Genomic DNA, 22,580 nt, shown 5'->3' with positions numbered 1-22,580 from the left:
CAGACAGTTCTGCCTTCCTAGCACACGCTTAGATCATCTCTGCCAGTGTAGGTGGAGGGTTGCGAGGCAGTCCCAGGAGCACCCTGCTGCAGACCTCATTGGCATTTTTCTGCGCCATCTCTTTAACTATCTCCACCTGTGTCTTGGGGTCCTGTACTTGTCTCTCAACTTGTGCACGGAGCCAGTCAACAAACTGCAAAAAACTCTCCAAAGGAGACTGTTTAATCTTAAGGTAACTACCCCTAACATCAACAGTTGGCAACTGGTAAAAGGCCTTTTCTGCAGCCTTTGAGCTCTTATCTAGGACAAATTTTGATAACACCCGAGCTTGGTCCTCAGGCCTAGCCCATTCGCCCTCACCACATAGATGTTCATAAGTAATATCATTATCTTCTAAATCTTTGGCACCCTGTGTGCCTTGCTTAAGTTCCACTAGGAGTCCCCTCAAAGATCTCTTCCAGGAGCTTTCCCATAGATCAAACTCTGTCTGGGTAAGCAGGCACCGGAAAAGATCTAGGAGGTCAGTTGGGACAAATTCAAGGGATGTGAAAGCAGAGCTTAGCATGCCTCTAAAAATTTCACTATATCTTCCAAAATCTAATTGGGCTCTGCACATTTCTCGTTTCGTTTGGTAGGAGAAGAGCTGATAATTTCTGGGGGCGCTTCTACCACCAGTTTATTGGACAGGACCTACTAAGGGAATTGCTTCCTCCCTCCAGTTTTGATCCCCAGTGTTTTGTCTTTTGGCCCCACCCCCATGGGACCCGGCAGAGGGGGTACACCCCTCGTGGGGACTGGTAGGGGAACCACCCCCTCCCCTGGCCCCACCACCTTGGGAGCTGGGAAGGAACCAACCCCCATCCCAGCCCCACCCCCATGGGAATCAGGCAAGGGACCACCCCCCACCCCACCCCCTTGTAACTGGGCAGGGGCCCACCCCCTCCCCCTGGCCCACCCTCTCGGGACCTGGGTGGAGGGGCATGGGAAACAGCAACAGGCAGGGGGGCAGAGCAACCGTGGGAACCAGAAGTGGGGTTGGAGGACGACATCACGGAGGGCAGAGACATGAAGGGAAGGGGGGGAGTGTCTGAGGGAAGGAGGGGGTTGTGGGACCAGAAGGCGTTGGGGGAGGGGACAGGTGGGCGAAAGGGGTTGTGGGAAGAAGAAAGGTAGTCAGGAGGGGCCACCGAGCACGTGGTTGGAGGGAGGGGGTCAGAACATGAGATTGGGGAAGCAGCAACTGGGTTAAAGGGGTGCAGGGAAGGTGCTCTGTCAGCCTACGCACAACTGCCAGAGCCAGGGTACTGAGTGGGAGGTGGGAGGCCAGGGAAACAATGTCTGTGTCAGGAACCCTGTGATTCTCGGGGTGCCTCGCACGTCCCTCTCAGTTCAGGGGCAGAGGATTTGAGAGATGGGGTAGGGGAAGCCACAGAAAAGGAGGCTTGTTGTGGCTGTCCTTTCACTTTCCTCTTTAGCACTTCTTTCCAAATCAAAAGGAACACAGGGAAAAATTGAGGCACTGTCCTGTCTCGCTGTTCTACCATAGCTGTTAACAACATTCCAATTTTGTCCCAGGTTGAGACAGAATTCACATTTTGCTGGGTAAACTGAGGGAAATTAAAAGATATCCAGCGAAGAAACTGTTTCAGAACTCCTATGAAAATTCTAACATTTCCACTACTTAGGGTATCTCTAACTTGGATATAAATGCCTCTCTGTGTTGCAGAAAAGTTTGTACCCATTTCTGATGTTATTTGCTTTCTGCACACTTGTATCTACCTTCCTTGCACAAACAGAAACTGAAGGTGCAACAATGTCCACAGCCAAACTAGGGAAGTGTCTGCAGTTTCCCCTCCCTCAGCTCTGAGGCAAGAGCAAAACCATGTGCGTGCAAAACTGCGCGGTTTTTTAAATGGGACAGCTGCCGGTCTGTCCCAAGCCACGTGGCTGCCGCACCCGGCTGACCCGCGGACCCGCGCCGTTCTCCGCCGCTCTCAGGAGAAAAAAAGCATAAGCCGCAGTTTCTCCCTGCGCTGCCCGTGCCCCCCCCCCCCCCCCCCCGCCGGGAGCCACCGCCACCTGCCACGGAAAGAAAAAATGCTGCAGAGCCGGCGCTGTTTATTATCAGGAGCCACCTCAGATGCAGGCGACACCACAGGGGGTAACAGAGGCTGAGGCGTTTGGTGGCGTCCAGGAGGGAAAAAGAGGTCGAATGTCTCTGTCTCGTCCCAGGGGGTTTTGAGCCCAGGGAAAAATGGGTGGGGCGGAACCGGGAAGCCACATCCAATGCGACACAGGTGAGGAGAGGGGGAGGGGGAAGCAGGTCAGGGAGAGACCATCACACCTGAGGCTTAGCGGGACAGGGGATGACACGCGGAGCCAGACTCTAAAACTCAGAGACAGAGTGAGTTTTAAAGTAGGTATGTTTATTCGGCCGGACACATGTGGGACATTTCCCCAAATACATGCGTGCCCCTTGCTTACACACGTGTTCTTTTATCCCCTGGAGTGTTACATATGCATTAAGTTTCCCCATGGGTCATTTCCTGGCTCCCCTCCCTCTCCGCTCTGTATGCTAATCAGCTTGTCGGTCCTCAGCGCCTGCGCAGCTGTCTCTGGTGGTCGTCCCAGGCTTCAGGGGTCGTAAAAGGGATGAAGTAAGAATGGTCTTCTTCAGGCTGACTTTTCGACCCCACTGCTTTGCACATGCCCATTGATTCCTTGGCCACGGTCCAAGCCAGGGGCCAGGATCCATCTGTTTCCAGAACATAAGGGGCCCCATTTTCAGTTGTCTTTACACCCTGTATCCTGTTTTCCATATACATTCCTTCTCCTTATCAGGTCTCTCCTTGCTGCTCTGCACGTAGTCTCTTCCTTTCCCATAGGCCAGGATACGGTATATTCTCACGTAACATAAGGATGTGGCCCTAAGCAATATCCATTATTTTATATGCCTATTACTATTCAATACCTTCTAATTTCTATGATTAATATCTTCTAGTTCTAACCCCATGTTTCAGGGAAAGGTGTGTGGAATATACCAATGTGACATAGTACAATATAAAAACTACTCAGTGCAAATTCCCAATCACCCAGTGCAAAACAACAACGAAATAACTATTTAGTCCATCACAACAGCGACTTTTTTCCAATGGGTCGAAATACACCCCAAATGGCTAGCCTGGGGAACTTCCTTGCTCTGGTTACTTCCCATTAGCTCCTTCTCCTTGTCCTATCTTGCTTCCACTCAAGCCTCTCTTCACAAAGCCTCATGGTCCTTTCCCAGTTTTCCTCCCACACACAACCCCAGGTTATGGGTACCAGATGTGATTTTCCACACACAAACTTTAAGATCTTAGGCTCAAAATCAGCTCAATTAGGAAACCTCAATACACACTTGGGGCATATGCCCCGCTGCCTACTGGAACAGCAATACCAACGTCTCTCACAAACTCCACACTGTAATAGTACCCACTCAGGGTGCCAGCCTCTCGATGTGACAAAGGCTCCTTGGAATTGCCCGCAAAGGCAGGCTATTCCATTTATTCCTTTGTGAATTTCTAAATTGTCTACAGCGGGTGGCTGCCAGTCTAGAGAAACTAAATAACCAGCTGAAGTCTGATAAAGTCCCTCTAAATCAACTCATTCATTTCCTCTATCTATCCAGTGATTTACTGGATTCACAAACTCCCAGGGATCAAGCCCAAACCACTGGGGCAGAGGAATCGTCTCAGTTCATCTAGGCACAGTTAAAACATGCACAATCTGCACAGTCTGCGCAAATCACATTCAAACACAGTACTTGTTCTCACCCACACTTCTCCACTTGCTCCGCTTGCTTTGCTTCTCCCCATCCACCTCCCCACAGGACGCTATCTGCCCCTGCAGCCGCCCAGACGGCGCAACCCAGCCACCACCCCAGGCCCGCTCGGCCGCATCACTCGCAGGTAGAGCTTTCCCCCCCCCGCACCGGGGGTACGCTCACTCGCTCCCTCTTTCATATAACTGAGCCCACAAAGCCACTCACTCATACAATTACAAAACCCACTAACATAACCACACTGTCCGGACACCACAAGCATACAAGCAGTAAATAGCAGCACTGAGAAAAATAGCAGCAATAAGGTCCAGACTCACTCAACTCATCCCCAGAGCCACTAGTGGTCACACAATCGATCAGTGAATCTCTTCACCAGCCACCCTATTGGCCAGTGGACCCTTCCCCCCTGTCACCGGCTGTGCTCAGCCGACAGCTGCTTGCAAGCAAACTTTTACTCACACAGCAATTAAGCTACGCGCTCAGACGTCTGAGCAGCTTACCAGCTTCTTGGCTAAGGCCCCTTCTAAAGATACATACCATTTGTCCGCAACACCAGCAGGTCGTTTTCTGCCCCCACAGGGGCCGAGACGGGACATAGAGCTCCTCCAGGGAAGATCGCAGGGTGCGCACTAGGAGGTCCATCTCCCGGCTCCCCCTGTGGAGTGACAGAGACTCTCCTGGCTGGCTCATCAGAAAAATGATTCGCAGAAAAATCTCCACAACTCGTAAAAGTTGTAAAGTAGGCATGCATTTAATTCAGCGCCAGGCACATGCGGGATAGCTCCACAAAGGCATTCATACCCCCCTGCCCCCCCCCCCACCCCCCGAGACTTCAGACCCTCTTTTGTCCCTTAACTTGTTGCATATGCATTGAATTTTGCAATCCTAGCCCCGCTTTACATTAACTTATCACTCCTTCTGAGCAGAGCTCTCTGGCAGTCGTTCCTACATCTTCCCCAGTGCCGGCAAGTCCAACCTCAGTTTTGGTCTGCTCTTAGTTTCAAGGTCAGAAGGGCCCCCTCTTATCTCCCTTGAACTTGGAAGCTCACATTTTTTTCACCTTGTTTGGGGTAGAATTCTTTATCAGAGGCTTGCATTCTTTTGTCCATCTCTGCAAGCCTTTATGAGCACAGCAAGTTGCAGACTGAGAGAGTTAAAACAGTACATCCTAATCCGAAATTAGTTACTGCTCTAAGTTAATTTCTAACCCCCCATGTCTCAGAACCCACTGCCACAAATACGTTCTTGGCCTACATGGCCATTGTATCAGCTAACTTGAAAGTAAGACCTTTGCTTTATGTTTTACTATTTAGCTCTTCTGTTATGGGTGTCAATGTGCAAATCTATTTGGCTCATGTTTATGACCCTCCACTGTTTCGTCCAGTAACCTGGTGGGACTCGGAAATCCCCATTTCTAATAACAACTCTAAAATGCTAGGAGGGGAATGGCTCCCTCCATCTGGGTTGTGAAAAATGCATATTTTATGATTGGCTTTTCACAAATATTAAAATGAATATTATATGTGTAATGTTAGAAAGTTATGCTGTATTAATTCTCTTAAGTAGTGTGTTAAATATAGTTTTAGGTTATAACATAATGTTAAAATAGAAACTATGTATGTGGGGTTTTTTTAAGGGAATTAGATACTCGCTTCGAGATAACAGTCCCAGAACACCTAAATCTTCCAGAGAAAAGGAATTTATGGTTCTCTTATCAGAAGAAGCTAATTTCTTCAAGCCTTGCGCAGACTCGAAGACACCGTGGGGATTAGAAGAAGGTGCTGACAATATTCCAGACAGCATTTCTTATTTTAAATAGGATGTATGCATAACCATGAAGTATATATGAATATGCAACAGTGTATGGTTTTTAAGGGTTATTCCTTTGTTCACAAAACATGCTTGTCGTGGCTTAAGTGCCCGAGAGCATCCAGACGTCCATAATTCTTTGCTTTTTATTGTCTTGTAATTGTCCTAACTCTAAATTTTATTACTCTAATTGTATTACTATTTTTATAACCATTTTATTATTAATAAACTTTTAAAATTTTGAAAACCAAGTGATTGGCATTTTTCACATGGGTCATTAATTAATGGGACAGGTTGCCTATTAGTTGAAGGAAATCAAAATTTCTAGCAGATTCCTATCCCCTATGTTTAACTACCCACAATGATAATACTTGCACTTCTTCCACATTGAACATGCACTTGATAAAAAATACTGGCAAGAGAACAACCTTATAAGCAACTGAAATTCCAGGAGTTAACACCTCACATAACCCCATAAACACCACCACAACTTTGAATAATATTCCCATATGTAAACTTAAAGCCCTCTCACCTTCGGTGTATATTTCATGGTCACCATGCAGGATGGAAAACCCTGAGCAACATCAGATACACCCCCTTAATGTATCACTTTCAGAATGGAGCCCACTGTGATACATGAAGAGACGAGATCCACCAGCAGAAAGAGAGTTAATCTGAGTGAATCTAAGGTTTATTCAGAAATATCAGTATATATATATCTTTACTCCTAAGAGCTTTTTTTGTTTACAGCTTACAGACGTGATCACAGTCTTACAATAAATCTGTCCTCTTGACATTTTCCACTGTTCTCTACAAAGCCATGGTAAAGGAGCATGAAGAGTGTACATCTATGTTGACGTAGAAGTAGAAACTCGTTCGTTCAGTTCTGTCTCAGGTACATGCTGTGTCAGAGAGACCTGCTGCTGGTGCTGCTGCTGTCATTCTCTGTTTAACTCTTTCCTTACACCAACACCTATTAACCCAACAGCCCACAAGGCCATTTTATCTGTAACAATGCCGGACTTGATGTAAATGGCTCCTGCTCAGGAAGCATTAGCTGGAGGAATGAAGGAGTTGGGGTCTGTCACACAGATCTGTGATGCCAATGGTGAATCCCCGCTATACAGTTCATTGGCGAATAATGCTGCCCTTCCTGCCTCCATGAATGTGGGCTTTGAGTTATTCTGATGTATCATCTACATATTGGATGAATGCCACATATCAAGACTCTTGATACCATGATAGGCACAACACATCCTTATGCATTTTTATTAAAAACAAATACGACAATTGAATCTTGTGATCAATCATATTGCATCACAGCCATCAACCCTATGTATATCTCCTGCATCAACCCTGAAAATATAACTGAAAGGAATTTTACTTATCTCTTACCTCTTCATTGGCGTGCGGAAATATGGATTCCTGTGAATCTTGCATGGGAATGGTAAAGAGAATCAGGAATCATGTATCTAAAGCACCTGTTTTTATAGGAATCCAAATGAACAAACAGATTTATAGCTTGGCTTATTGCTTTTATTGCATCTGCTATTATTATTTTCGCTTTGTCTACTATTGCCATTGATGCTTTAACAGAACTGAAATGAACAGTGCTAACACCTTTATTTATGTTCAGCTCTTTATTGAAAAGATCAGCTGGGCAGGGGGCCTGACACGGAGCTCGCCCCCACTGTTGCAGCTTTCCCAGGTAGCCGAGAGGGAAGGAGGCATGCAGAGTCTGTTGCTGAAGTCCAGAACAACAGCTGTCCCCTCTCCTTCCCTTGTGGCAGCACTAGGAAATTCTGTCTCTCCTCTCCGCTTCTCACAGCCTACTCTAGCCTAATCTTTTTAGGTGATGGTGACAGGCAAAAGTCGATCAGGGGTGTGTTTCCCCTCTTCCTCAGCTAGTGCATTTGTCTAGCCCCCTCTGCTGTGTTTAGTTCTTTATTTAGGGGCGTCTTTATCCTCTAAAAACACTCCCATGATCCCAAGGGTTTTTTTTATTTGCATGTTAGTCCCAGAATGGCAGCATAGGGGGGTGGGAGGCTGGTTATCTCCAGGTAGTTTAGAGAAAACAAACAGAGCAATTAGCTAATTAACATTTCAATATCGGTACTCAGCTAGAGTTAGTAGTTGTTTCAGTGTTGCCATGGGAACTAGGAAGGCCCTGCCGGGAGTATCAGGAACTTTGTTCATTACAAATCCCTCCTCTATTTCTTTGATCGGGCTTAAGCCCGCATCAACTTACAGTCTTTGGCTTTTGAGTGTTAACTTCTTTTGGCATTTGTATGCTTTTACTTATGTCTGATGGTAATTGTCCCACTCTTTAGAAACTAAGACTTAATAATATTCTAATTTAAAATAATTCCTCAGTTAACTCCTTTGGCTAAAGGACACATTCTTATTAAACAATTACAAAGTACTTAGACCTTTACTATGGCACTTAAACTCAGAAACAGTTTTTAACACCTTACTGTATATCAGTCTCTAACAAGTCTTCTTTAGAGTTAATTTTAAGTCCTCTGGTCTCTTAATCACTGTCCATGCACAAGGGGAGGCGGGTGACACTGTTGGGTCTGGTCTGGTGTCCGGGGGTGGCACTGGTCCTTCTCAGGAAGAAAGGGAAATTATCAGAATTGCAGGCATAAAAGCCTGGAATAAAGAAAATACACAGGGGCCTCCCGGAGAGGAGAAAATGCCAACTGAACCTCCTGATTGGGGCCAAAATAATGAGGAGGGGAGAAAACATATGAATGTGTATCGTAATTTAATAATCAAGGGAATAAAAGGGGCAGCACCTCGAGGGCAAAAGGCTAAAAGGTCTTTTGAAGCACAGCAGGGGAAAGAAGAAACTCCAATGGAATGGTTAGACAGACTTAGGAGAAATATAAAACAATACTGCGGAATAGATCCTGAGACTGATGTGGGAAAACCTTGTTAAGGATTAACTTTGTTACTAATGCCTGACCAGATATTAGAAAAAAAATAGAAAAAGTTGAAGATTGGCATGATAAATCATTAGAGGATTTATTAAAGGAAGCTCAGAAAGTTTATGTCCGCAGAGATGAAGAAAAAGCTAAACTAAAAGCAAAAGTTATGGCAGTCACCATGCGAGAAAACAATTACAAGAAAAATCAAAAACACACAGGCACTACTCCTAGATATGGCGGTTGTAGAGACAGGGGAACAGGAAAAAATAAAACCCCAATACAAACCAAGTGTCAGGAGCATTCCAGGAATGTCTGCTTTTACTGTAAGAGCAAAGGACATGATAGGAAAAATTGTCCTAAGAGGGTAAAAGATCTGAAAATTTTCAAAGAGATGAGCACAGAGGAAGAATAGGGATGTCAGAGGCTCTATTTTTTAGGGGACAACTACCATCTGGAGCCTGTGATAACTTTAAAAGTGGGTCTCCAAGAAGAAGAATTGGAATTTGTGGTTGACACAGGGGCAGAAAGAACCTGTCTGTTAAATATTCCAAAAGGTTATAGTGTAAGCAAAGATACCGTAAAAGTAACAGGACCAAAAGGAGAGAGTTTCACAGTTCCTGTCATTAAAAATGTGGTAATAGAGGGAGAAACTAGATTTTGGATGGGGGATGTTTTATTAGTGCCAGGGGCATGTAGCAACTTATTGGGATGAGATTTACAAGTGAAATTAGGAATAGGGCTTATTCCAGAAGATGGGAAGATGACAGTTAGAGTTTTAAAATTAGGCCAAGAGGATGAAGAAAAAATTAACAAGAAAGTTTGGGCTGGGGAAGGAAATAGGGGAGGATTAAATATTGACCCCATAAGGGTTACAACTGAGAGAGAAGAATGTCCCATACATGTACGTCAGTATCCTATATCCTTAGAAGGATGAGAAGGTTTGAAGCCAGTAATAGAAGGGCTAATAAAGGATGGGACATTGGAACCTTGTATGTCTCCTCACAATACCCCTATTCTCCCAGTAAAGAAGCCTGATGGGAGTTATAGACTTGTACAAGATTTAAGGGAAGTTAACAAAAGAACTCGGACTCGCTACCCAGTGGTGCCAAATCCCTATACTCTTTTAAGTAAAGTCCCTCCCCAGCATCAGTGGTTTAGTGTAGTGGACCTTAAAGATGCCTTTTGGGCTTGCCCATTAGCCCAAGAGAGCCGAGATATCTTTGCCTTTGAATGGGAGGATCCACAAACTGGGAGAAAGCAGCAATTAAGATGGACGAAATTACCACAGGGATTCACAGCGTCCCCGAACTTATTTGGGCAAGCTTTAGAAATGATATTACAAACTTTCCCCACTCCCCCTGGGATACAAATTATCCAATATGTGGATGATCTTTTACTATCGGGGGAAATTGAAGTGGAAGTCAGAGAGGCTACTATAAAACTCTTGAATTTTCTTGGGGAAAAAGGATTAAGAGTATCAAAAGGGAAGCTGCAATTTTTAGAATCAGAGGTAAAATATCTTGGACACTTGATTAGTATGGGCAGTCGGAAGCTCAACCCAGACCGAATCACAGGAATTCTCTCCCTTCCCCCTCCCTCTTCAAAGAGGGAAATTAGAAAACTACTTGGATTATTAGGATATTGTAGATTATGGATTGAAGGATACACACAGGCAGTAAAATTTTTGTATGAAAAATTTACAGAGGGAGATGATATAAAATGGACCAAAGAAGATGATGATAAATTAGAAAAACGGAAGTTAAAACTAGCCTCAATACCAGCTTTAAGCTTACCTTCACTATCAAAACCCTTTCATCTGTATGTGAATGTAGAAAAGGGGGTAGCTCATGAAGTTCTGGATCAGGTGTGGGGAGTAGTAAAGAGACCAGTGTCTTATTTATCAATAATGTTGGATAAAGTAAGTCACGGCTGGCCAGTATGTATTCAAGCTATAGCAGCTACTGCAATCCTGGTAGAAGAAAGTTGTAAACTGACTTTTGGAGGTAAACTAATTGTGTGCACACCTCATGCAGTACAAAATGTGTTAAATCAAAAAGCTGAAAAATGGTTGACAGACTCTAAAATGTTAAAATATGAATCAATCTTGATAGACAGTGATGACTTGACCCTAGAAGTAAATAAAAGTTTAAATCCAGCTCAATTCTTATATAGAGAACCAGCAGATAACCTAATACATGATTGTCTAGAAATTATTCAATACCAAACAAAAATTCGAGAAGATCTTGAGGAACAAGCCCTTTCAGAATGGGAAATAATCTATGTGGATGGTTCCTCCAGATGTCTACAAGGAAAAAGAATGTCAGGGTATGCAGCAGTTGATGGAAAAAACATGCAAACTATTGAAAAAGAAAAATTACCCTCAAACTGGTCAGCTCAAATCTGTGAATTATATGCTCTAAAAAGGGCACTGGAATATTTAGCACACAAGAAGGGAACTATATATACTGATTCAAGGTATGCCTTTGGAGCAGTACATACCTTTGGAAAATTTGGGAAGAAAGAGGATTACTTAATTCAAGGGGAAAAGGATTAATACATGAGGGGCTCATCTTAGAGGTTTTAGAGGCACTTAAATTGCCTGAAGAGATAGCTACAGTACATATTAAGGGTCACCAAAAGGAAGCGACTCCAGAAATAAGAGGAAATAATTTGGCAGATCAGGAAGCTAAGGATGCAGCAGAAAATGGAACTGAAAGAGTTATGCTAATATTAACTCCAAGTGAGGAGAAACTGGAGATTCCAAAGTTTAGTGAAGCAGAGAAGAGAGAATTAAACAAGATAGGAGGAGAAAGAGGTGAATCCGGGAAATGGAAACTTTCTGATGGAAGACAATTACTTAATAAACTGCTTATCAGGAGAATATCAGAAGACATACATCAGAACACCCACTGGGGTACTCAGGCTTTATGTGATCATTTTTTAAGAAACTATGGGTGTATTGGGATTTTTGGAATAGCAAAGAAAGTAACTGAAAGATGTATAACTTGCCAAAGAATAAACAAAAAGGTAATGAGGAAAACCACATTGGGAGGTCGGAAATTAGCTCTTAGACCATTTCAAAGTATCCAAGTAGATTTTACTGAACTTCCTCAAGTTCAAAGATGGAAATATTTATTAGTAATAAAAGACCATCTAACTCATTGGGTGGAAGCAGTTCCCACTGCCAAGGCCACAGCCAACGTGGTAAGTAAAACCCTTTTGGAACAGATTATTCCAAGATATGGAATGGTTAATAGGATAGATTCAGACAGAGGAACACATTTTACATCAAGAGTGTTACAACAAATAGTTCAAGCCTTGGGGATAAAATGGGAGTTAAACACTCCGTGGCATCCACAGAGTTCTGGTTGTGTAGAAAGGATGAACCAGACCTTAAAGAGAACTTTGACTAAATTAATAATTGAAACCCGAATGTCCTGGGTACAATGTCTACCTTTAGCCTTACTGAGGATCCGAACACAACCCAGGTCAGACCTGGGAGTGCCACCTTATGAAATTATGTTTGGGTTACCTTTTTTGACAACCCAACATGAAAATGCTACCTATGAGGTAGGGGAAATGAGTGTTAAAGGATATATTAACACTATTGCAAAAACTCTTGAAAACTTGAGGTTAAAAGGAATAATCCCTCAAACCACACCTTTAGACTTTAAAATCCATAATATTCACCCAGGACAGTGGGTGTTAGTAAAAACCTGGAAAGAACAATCTTTAACTCCACAATGGGAAGGTCCTTTTCAGGTATTGCTGCTGACCGAGGCTGTGATCCGGACCAGGGAACGCGGGTGGATCCATGCCAGCAGAATCGAAGGACCTGTGGAGGAACCTGAGGAGTGGAAAATAACATCTGAACTGGGTGATAGAAAACTAACTCTTAAATGGGGAATGGGTGGTAATGAACTGGGAAGACCCAAATGATCCAAGGAACATACGCAGGATCACACCTAACTGGGAAGTAAGACTGAGCTTACATCAGTGGTTTCAAACACAGCCTGGACAAATTTTGAGACGCCTCCGATACCCTCCTTGGGAAGGAATACTGCCACTACAATCAGGAGGATCAGGGCTTTTTCAGACAGAAAACTCTTGTATTTTGGCCTTAGCCTGTGATTTATACAAAAAGGAGGGTGAGTTATAACCTCAGTCAGTACCACGTAATATACCCTGTTTGAGTCACCCAAATACTGGACATGCTAGTTGGGTTAAATGTAAATGTTTGAATTGTGGAAAAAATTGGTATTGTAGTTCACACAATCGACACCCTCGTTGCAGAAAGTGTCAAATGCCAAATAGATCTCCTATCCAGGTAGAATTCAAAACCACTGAAATAACTTTGTTTTGTGGATGGGAATTATTAGTGCCTGTTGAATGGGAAATAGCTGAGGAACAGTGGGAGACCACCGTTAAGGAGTGTCGAAAACTATTTGCCTGGAAATTAGCTAAGAGAAAGTGACAAGGGGATAGAGGGCAAGACCAGATTGGCCTCTGTATTTGCCACCAAGAAGATTGAATACACCTGCTGTGGGTTGCAACCCCATAGGCATGGGAGGTGGGTGTATAAGCCATACTGGACCTCTGTCATTCCTGTTTCTGTTACTCATTTTTTGTCTTTTCCCTTTAGGGATATCAACAAAGCCATGCTACAGGTGTTATCGAAAACTGTATATGGAAAGACACAGAGGTTCCTTTTTTATTTCTCACACTCATGTCAACAGTCACTGTTATAACCCATCCAAATTAGGCAAGTGCATGCACAATGGGCAAAAGTACTGGATTGCGGAGAATTTAGGAATAAGTGGTAACAGGATGGGAAGTGAATGCCCAAAAGGGAGAGATGGATTTGTTTCACATACAGTATTGGGAATAAAGCACAAGATTTGATAAAAGAGCAATTGTATAAAAAACTTGAACAGCAATTAGAGAAAGAAATAGATATTTCAAGAATGGGTAAAAATCAATTTGTGGAGTTGGGGGAAAGAATAAGTAGGGAAGTTAACGAATTGTTGGGTCTGTGGAGGGGCTCTGATGTCAGAAAAATGGCCATGGAAAGGCAGTAGCTTAGGCCCAATTGAGCTCCTTAAGTGGAGCCAGACAAGTATAAGTGGAGAAAACCGACCAGAGGGGTGGGTTTTGAGTTCAGTAGTCATAGGGGAAGAATGCCTCTGGCGCAATGGGAGGAAGTTCCTTCATGAAGTAGGAAAAACTCCATGTAAACGATATAAGGTTCATAATGGAACTTCTGTATGGTGGAGCCCAGAAGAACCTACCATGTACTGGACCCAGGAAAAAGTAAAAAAAGGAAATTGTAAGTATAATAATAAAATCAGACTTTTTCAATGTAATGATACAGGCAAGAATCCTTACGTTGGCATCCCAGAAATTTCCAAATTTTGGGAAAATATAGATCAGCAAAAACCTGACTATTGGAAAGCTCCAGATGGCTTATTCTGGATATGTGGGAAAAGCGCATACCCAAAACTTCCCTCTCAGTGGAAAGGGAGTTGTACTCTGGGAATCATACAGCCACTATTTTTTCTTTTACCAGGACCCGAGGGGGATCACTTAGGAATGCCAGTTTATGAGGATCTAAAGAGTAACAAAAGAGACTTGATTGGAGGATTTCAAAAATGGGGAGATGAGGAATGGCCCCCTGAACATATATTGGAAACGTATGGGCCAGCCACCTGGGCACAAGATGGGAGTTGGGGATATCGAACCCCAATTTATATGCTAAATCGAATTATAAGACTCCAAGCCGCTGTAGAGATAATAACGAACAAAACTGGTCGGGCAATGGAATTAATATCAAGGCAACAGACCCAAACAAGAGCAGCTGTGTATCAGAATAGGTTAGCTTTGGACTATCTATTAGCTGAAGAAGGGGGTATTTGTGGAAAATTCAATACATCAGATTGTTGTTTAAAAGTAGATGACAATGGGGATGCTGTCTTGGATATAGTCAATGATATTAAAAAAATAGCCCTTGTACCAGTTCAAAAGAGGAAATCAATGCTAAATACTAGTTGGTGGGATAACTTGTTGGGAATAGAATGGTGGAAAAAGTTAGGCTTCTTCCTTTTATGCGCTACTGCTGGTCTAATATTTCTTCCTTGTTTGATCCCCTGTTTCATTCGGCTCATCACCAGTGTAGTCCAAGGCATGCAATTAGTGACCATGGATCAAAAATTAGATACAACAAAAACTGTGCAAAGGATTATGGCATTAAAGAAACAAAATAATATAGAAGACCCCTTTCAAGAAGCAAGATTGATTTGTGAAGAAAACAAACGTAAAATAAAGGCTAGAAAACAATGAAAATTGCTCGAGCCAAATTAATTATAAAAAGAAAGAGGGAGAATTGTGAAAAATGCATATTATATGGCTCTACGCAGATAGTTACTATGTGTATTATGTTATATTGATTAGTTGTACTGTATTAACTTTTTAATATTATGATAAATGTAGTTTTGTAGTAGAATGAAGCTCTAGTAGTTGAAATAGAAATTATGTATGTGGGTTTTTTTTTTCTTATGAGATACGCGCTTCGAAGTAGCCATCACAGAACATATAAATCTTCCAGAGAAGAGGAATTTATGGTTTTCTTATCAGAAGAAGCTAATTTCTTCAAGCCTTGCTCAGACTCGAAGACACCGTGGGGATTAAAGGAAACAGTTGACATACAACAGACAGAGTTTCTTATTTTAAATAGGATGTATGCATAACCATGAAATATGTATGAATATGCAATAGTGTATGGTTTTTAAGGGTTACCCCTTTGTTCACAAAACATGCTTATCGGGCTTAAGTGCCCGAGAGCATCCGGACATCCGTAATTCTTTGCTTTTTATTGTCTTGTAATTATCCTAACTCTAAATTTTATTACTCTAATTGCATTACTATTTTTATGACTATTTTATTATTATTAAACTTCTAAAATTTTAAAAAACAAGTGATTGGCGTTTTTCACAGTTTTTAAAATTTTAAAAGTTTAATAATAATAAAATAGTCATAAAAATAGGAATACAATTAGAGTAATAAAAATTTAGAGTTAGGACAATTACAAGACAATAAAAAGCAAAGAATTACAGACGTCCGGATGCTCTCGGGAGCTTAAGCCCGATAAGCATACCTTGTGAACAAAGGAATAACCTTTAAAAGCAACAGCCTGTTGCATATTCATACATCTCATACATGATGCATAAATTCCTTGCAAATTAAGAACTTTTCTGGTTTTTGTCAACTTCTTCCCCTTAATCCTGGTGGTTCCATAAAGACGGAGAGAAGGTGGAAGAATGTTTGTCTTTTCTGATAAGGAGGCAGTAATTCTTTATGGGCCCCCATCACTGCCATCTCTGTGCGAAGAGTTTCTTGATTATCTCATCCCTTGCTTGAGCTAGTAAAAAAAAACCCCACATACATAGGTTCTACTTTAACTACAAAACTACATTTACCATACTATTAAAATGTTAATACATTACTTCTAATCAATATAACATAATACATATAGTATTCAATTTAATATTTGCGAAAAGCCAATCATAAAATATGCATTTTTCACACATACTCATAACTTTTCTCCAAAAAGGAGGATTTTATCATAATGAGTTCTGGGAAATAATTTCCATAGTCCTCACCTTTGGCTCCTACTGGTTGCACCTGCGTAGTGCCTTCTGGTGGTCGTGGGTTGGGGGTTTAAGATGAAGTAAGCGCCTCTTCTTTGTGCTGAACTTTTCACCTGTTCCTCATGCATGCTCCTTGGATCCTTGGCATTTCTCCAGACCACAAACCTAGTTTCGGCTGGTTTAAGATGCTCCAGGCATCTGGTCCTTACTCATATCAGGGACCAGTCCTTTGCGCTCATCAGGAACTGTCCAAAACAGACCTTCCTAGCCCCCTTTACCAATCTCCTCTTTTTCTAAAAAGTGAGTAAATTCTTTTACTACCCCACACATTTCCTAACACATGGTCTAAGGATTAATACTCTTTTATTACTTAACACACAGATTCCTTATTTAACATCTTTTCAAAGTACTTATTTGATTCTATTTTATGGCAAAGTTTATGTGAAAGGTGCATATTATATGATTGGCTCTTTGCAAAGGAATACTGTATGTGTTATGTTGTATTCATTAGTATTACTGTATTAACCTTTTTTGAGTAGTGTGGTAGATATCGTTTTAGGTTATAACATAATGTTAAAATATAAACTATGCTATGTAAGATATTTTTTTAACTAGCTCAAGGAAGGGGTGAGATAATCAAGAAATTCTTTGCACAGAGATAACAGCAACAAGACACCTAAAGAGTTACCGCCTCCTTATCATAAAAGACAAACATTCCTCTACCTCCTGTCTTTAAGGAGCCACCAGGAGTAAGGGGAAGAAGTTGACAATAACCAGAGAACGCCTTTTGTTTGAAAAGAAATTATGCATCATGTATGAGATATATGAATATGCAACAGGCTAGTGCTTTTAAGTTAATCCTTTGTTAGCGTGTGTTCTTTCGGGGCTTAATTGCCCTAGGAAGGCACCCGGACTGTCCGTATTTTTCTTTGGTTTTTATTGTCCTTTATTGTTCTAACTCTGAATGTCCAAATTCTTATTACTCTATTTTTATAACCATTTTATTACTATTAAACGTTTAAAATTTTAAAACAAGTGATTGGTGTTTTTCACAGTTGGTGTTTTTTCCAATTGCTATATGAATTTTCAGTACTCTGGAGGCACCACAGAGAACGCTTAATTAAGATAAGAATTATTAGTGCTAAGAATAATATGCTAACTATTGTTGCAAACAACTGTCTTAACTAATTTAGGTTAGGAAGCCAAGATGTAAGTTTTTCCCATATGTTAGTAAATCCCCATGAGGTGTCATCTTGGGTTACCATATGCAGAATTTTAGTCTTTTCCCCAATCTGCTGTATGTCTGTTTCAACCCATTTCTCCTGGTTTATATAAGGACAACAGGTTTGATTTATTCTTATACATACTCCTCTTTCTTTTGCAGTCAAAAGATCTAAGGCCATGCAGTTTTGTATTACTACTTTGCTTAGGGATGATACTTCAATTTGGAGCCCCTGAAGGGCATCTATTGTCAAGTTTACAAGCTTCTTTATTATGGCTGAGATGTTATATAGCTTTTTCTAATTCACTTACACCAAGTTGGGGAAATAGCCAGTGTACAAAACTGTGAAAGCCTGAAGGCTTTTCTATACGACGATTCAATGTGACACTGTGTGTTTTTCTCCAGGGGGTTCTATTAATTCCTGGAGGTGGATGAAAGTGGTTGAATATGGAATCTTGGGGAATCACATATCCTAAAGTACAACTTCCATCCCAGTAATGGAATAAGGACTTTCTGGCCTGACCATCTCCACATAACTACCATGATCTATCAGGTACACAATCATATGTGTAATCATGTTGTAGTCCTATTCTAACTGCGAGGTGACATCCTGAAGAACTATCATTTTGCTTAGCGTTGTATTGTGTTTTTATATCTTTGTAACAGTTCTGTAATGGTTTGCCCCTTCATTGCCCATTTTCTCCCAATGGTTCCACCCTGAGCTCTCCTGCCCCTCCTCCAATGTCACCCCTTCCTGGTGCCTTGTCCATCACAAAGCTCCTAATCCCACCCCCCCAAAATCTTCCACCTTGGGCATCGAGTGAGTGGACAAAGGCCAGGGGTCCCTCCCTTAACCTTCCTCCATTGGTTTGTGTTTCTGTCTGTTTCTCTGCCTTCCACTCCCCCGAATTCCCCCATTGGGCGGTGGGCGTCCTTTCCCCCTTGTCTCCGCCCCGGGTACTTAAGGTGATTACGAAAGCCATGTGAGTCATTTTCAGCTGCAGGGACATGGAACTCAGAGCTCCTCGGAGCTTACAATAAACCTGAGACTTTTCCCGGCCATGAGTCGACTCCCTCATTACCTTCTCAGACGCTGCCTCTCCTCCATACAAGGCAGACAGCGAAGTGCTCTGTCTTAGCCACTCCCCGAATCTGCCACAAGAAACAGGGGAGTGTCCCCCGCTGCTGACCGTGCCTCTGCCGGGCAGGCGAAGCCAGGGGGCTTCAGAGACAGCACAGCAGCAGCTTAGTACATTTAGTTCCATTAATAGTGCTCATGTTAAAATTAAACTTTCCAACCTTTGGAGCAGTTTTATTTATTTGTTCTATAAAGACCAGTTTTCCCAAAACTTGTAAATCAAATTTTAAAAGGGGGGCGTCTTTAGGTCTGCAAGAATATTTTAAATCTGTTACTTTTTTCTCTGGCAATGGGGGTTCAAAAACCCAACACAATTTCTCCAATAGGGAGCTCAGTGTCTTGTTGGCCATTTGCATAAGGCCCTCCGACTTTCCAGATTATATCTTCTTCTGTAGGCAAGGTGGAATTATTCCAATTATCTTATGGCCAGCTCCAATTATCATAAGACACTGGTATTCCAAACAAAGGGAATTGCATATCACCTCTGGGAAGAGCAGTGCACATCCAACAGACAGGTTTAGAGTATTTGTTAGGTTATGGGTAAGCTGTAGGAACAAGTTATCATTCCACCCATATCCTAGGGCTAAAAACATGAAAAGTGTAATTTTCTAGGTTGCACCAGTTTTACCCTCCATGGAGTCTTACAAGACTTCTTTACTCTGGCGTGACGGATCCAGGCATTCTGTTGTTTAATCTTGATTGCGGTGAAATAAGTAAGGAGTACCTGAAATGGTCCTTCTCACTGTGGCTCCAGAGTTTTCTCTGCAAGAGATTTTACATAAACATAATCCCCAGGTTGTATGTAATGCACAGACAAACCCCTACTTCGAATCCCAACCACATAGTTCTCAATTTTGTTGAGTTGCTTGCCTAATGCCACCATGTAGGAGGTCATGATTGCATCCTCAGCTTGTGTGGACATCCCTTTTTGCATTCCATAGGGTCTCCCATACAAGATTTCAAAAGGGTTCTTGTTGCCGCAGCTCTCTTTTACCCTTGGCCTAGTTCCTATGTGCTAGAGTGCTAGAGGAAGAGACCAAGGCCAGGCCAAGTTAGTTTCTTGTCCTAATTTCACAATCTGCAGTTTGATCAAGTGGTTCATCTTTTCTACTTGGCCACTTGACTGAAGGCGATATGGTGTATGAAGTTGCCAGTTGTCTTGGTTTACAAGATAGGTGTCTGCTAGGGAAGGCAGAAGAGCCTCCCTTGGAATAGAGAATGTAAACCCCCTCCCTCCAAATTATTAGAATTTTGAAATTAAGGGGCTCTCAGGCAAAGATGGGAATAGAAATAACAATTCTTTACTAGTATGTATAATAAAGCAAACAGACAACAACAACTATGGTATTAACAACTAACAGAACCCAGAACCCAGTGACAGTCTTTCTGCTGCGGCACTTTCCCCTTTGGTGTAGTTACAGTCACAGCCGGCAGGGGTGCGGGCAGGCTGCCGGTGGACAGGACAGGTGCGATGATCTCTATGCAGCTGCAGGGGGCGCTCCGGTGCAGGCTCGGGGAGCACATGGTAATGGTGGCTTTGTCCAAGACGAGAAGGGATGGAAGAGAGGCTTTGCTTCACAAACCCCTGTGGCAGTCGGTCTCGGTGCCCCTAGCAGGATTCTCGGAAGCAGCAGGCTGGAACGGCCAGAATGAGCAGAAATCCTGGGGCAGTGAACGAGAATGTCTCAAAACTTCATGGAAAATAGCTGGAACCTGTGGAGTGTGCTGGCAGGGCAGGGGGATGTGGGGTGCAACAGCAGAAGAAAGGTTCCCCGCTGGGTTATGGGCAGGGGGATGCGGGGTGCAACAGCAGAAGAAAGGTTCCCCGCTGGGTTATGGGCAGGGGGATGCGGGGTGCAACAGCAGAAGAAAGGTTCCCCGCTGGGTTATGGGCAGGGGGATGCGGGGTGCAACAGCAGAAGAAAGGTTCCCCGTTGGGTTATTGTGAAAAATGCATATTATATGGCTCTACGCAGATATTTACTATATGTATTGTGCTAGGTTGGAAAGTTATGCTGTAGTAACATTTTAATAATATAGTGAATGTAGTTTTGTAATTGAAATTAAGCTTTGGAAGTTAAAATAGAAAATATGTGTGTGTGGTATTCTTTTTGCTCAAGAGAAGGAGAAGATAATCAAGAAATTCTTCACACAGAGATAACAATTACAGAAACCCCTAAATCTTCCAGAGGAGAGGAATTTATGGCTTTCCTTATCAACAAAAAAACCGAACTTCTCCAAACTCGACTTAGACTTCAAGGCGCCTGGGATTAACAGGAATTCCTCAACAAGTACCAGACGAATTTCTTGTTTTAAATAAAAAAAAAAGCATATTCATGAAGTGATTTGTGTATGCAACAGGTTACCCCTCTTAAGGAGGGAATTCTCTTTTTTCGGGGTCCTTCTCCTGGCTCACTTTTGTCCAGAGAGAGGTACCCAGCCCGGGCTGTAACTTTTTGTTGTTATTGTCTCTTTAATTGTCCTAACTCTAATTGTTTAATCTTTATTACTATACTTGTATTATTTTTTTTTCCATTTTATTTTTATTAAACCTTTATACATTTTAAAAACCAAGTGATTGTCGTTTATTACAAATGGTAGCAGAGGATGGTTATTAATACCTCGCTGTGGGTGCTGTAGGTGAATTAGAGTGAGAAGACGCGTCCTGCCCTGATTAGGCAGCCTCGCTCTGCTCCCCTGGTGTGACCACAGACCGCAGGTTACGATCCGATGGACAAAAAGAGACAATAAAGCAAAGAAAAGGGAAAGAATTCCTAAACCGCGGTAATTAGCCCCTAAGACCAAAGTGTACACGAAGAACAAAGACCCAAGGACAAGAGATAGGTAAGTATTTGTTGGGATGGGGTGGATAAGGGGGGATGAATGTGTGTGAATGAGAGGCGGGCTGGGTACCCCAGACCTGCTAAGTGAGTGCTGTAGTCTCCCATGCTGCGTTTCCATCTTTTTCGCGAGAAAAGCGGCCAGTAAAGAGACGAAGCGAGTGATAAAAAGAGTGAGAGAATCCCCCTGGGGAAAACCGGGACTGGGTCTCAGGGAAAGAGTGGGACCCCTTGGGGGGGGGGGGGGGTAAAAAAAAAAAAAAAAGGTAAAATAAAAGGTAAAAAGAGGGTTTTCTTGGAATAATCAATTGGAGAAAAAAAATCCAAAAGGTAAAATGTGTGGGAGGGGCCCCTAAAAATTCTGCTTTGGACAACACAGCTAGATTGAGGGATATCCAAGAATACCAACACTGGCCAGTAACATCTATTAGGTGAAACAAAAGGTACCTTCTTGTTGTGTACGCAAGGGTGGGTCCCGCACCAACAAGTCCCCTGTGGGTGAGAGCTTAGGCAAAACCCGCAAAACTAGCCTTGTTCCCCTGGGCGTGAGGGGGAAGTTGTGACTGCAGCCAGCCTCAAAGGTGAATTGGATCCAGAGGCAAACAAAAGGTACCTTTCCTTGTTGTGTATGCGAGGGTGGGTCCCGCACCAACAAGTCCCCTGAGGGTGGGAGCTTAGGCAAAACCCTGCAAAAACTTGAGTGAAAAAGTCTGCTGGGTTGAGATATTAACCTTCGAGAGCACCCAGGATTGAGTAACTCAGGGCACTTCCCAGAGGCCCAGCGGTACTGAAGCCCAGAGAGGCTGCCCCCAAAGCAAGGATGTCTCAGTATCGTAGGACCTTTCAGCACCGCGGCTGCGTAAAGTAGTCGTCTAACCCATTCCCCCTGGGGGAGAGGGTGTGGGGAGTCCAGATCGGGCAAGGTACGGAGGTCCGAACCCCTGACTCTGAGGCTATCTCTAGGGAAGAGGGATAGCCAAACCTCGGGGAGGTGGAAGGGGTCAGGGTGGGGGCTTACACGATTCACGATTCTCTGGCAACAGAAATCCCTTTGTGTAAGTCTAAGAGGTTTGCTAACATTTCCTTCCTCTGTGCAATAAAATAAAAGGAAATGTAGAAGTATGAATGGACAGGCCTGAGGGTGTAGATATGTGTGCGAAAGTAAGTGGAAAATAAAG

The 22,580-nt window shown here is 42.8% G+C and overlaps 1 protein-coding gene and 1 long non-coding RNA gene across 2 annotated transcripts in view; both read right to left on the bottom strand.

Moving 5' to 3' along the window:
• LOC137465577 (uncharacterized) overlaps positions 1-22,580 on the bottom strand; it is a 419,327-nt gene that overhangs the window by 200,748 nt on the left and 195,999 nt on the right. The window lies entirely within an intron of this gene.
• LOC137465585 (endogenous retroviral envelope protein HEMO-like) lies at positions 17,090-19,457 on the bottom strand. Its single transcript, XM_068177655.1, is given in 4 exon segments — positions 17,090-17,098; positions 17,363-17,711; positions 17,713-17,960; positions 19,401-19,457. Coding segments are annotated over 4 exon segments (663 nt in total).

The sequence above is a fragment of the Anomalospiza imberbis genome (assembly GCF_031753505.1).
Source record: "Anomalospiza imberbis isolate Cuckoo-Finch-1a 21T00152 chromosome W unlocalized genomic scaffold, ASM3175350v1 scaffold_31, whole genome shotgun sequence".
Taxonomy (NCBI): Eukaryota; Metazoa; Chordata; class Aves; order Passeriformes; family Viduidae; genus Anomalospiza; species Anomalospiza imberbis.
This window is presented reverse-complemented; position numbering and strand designations above follow the sequence as displayed.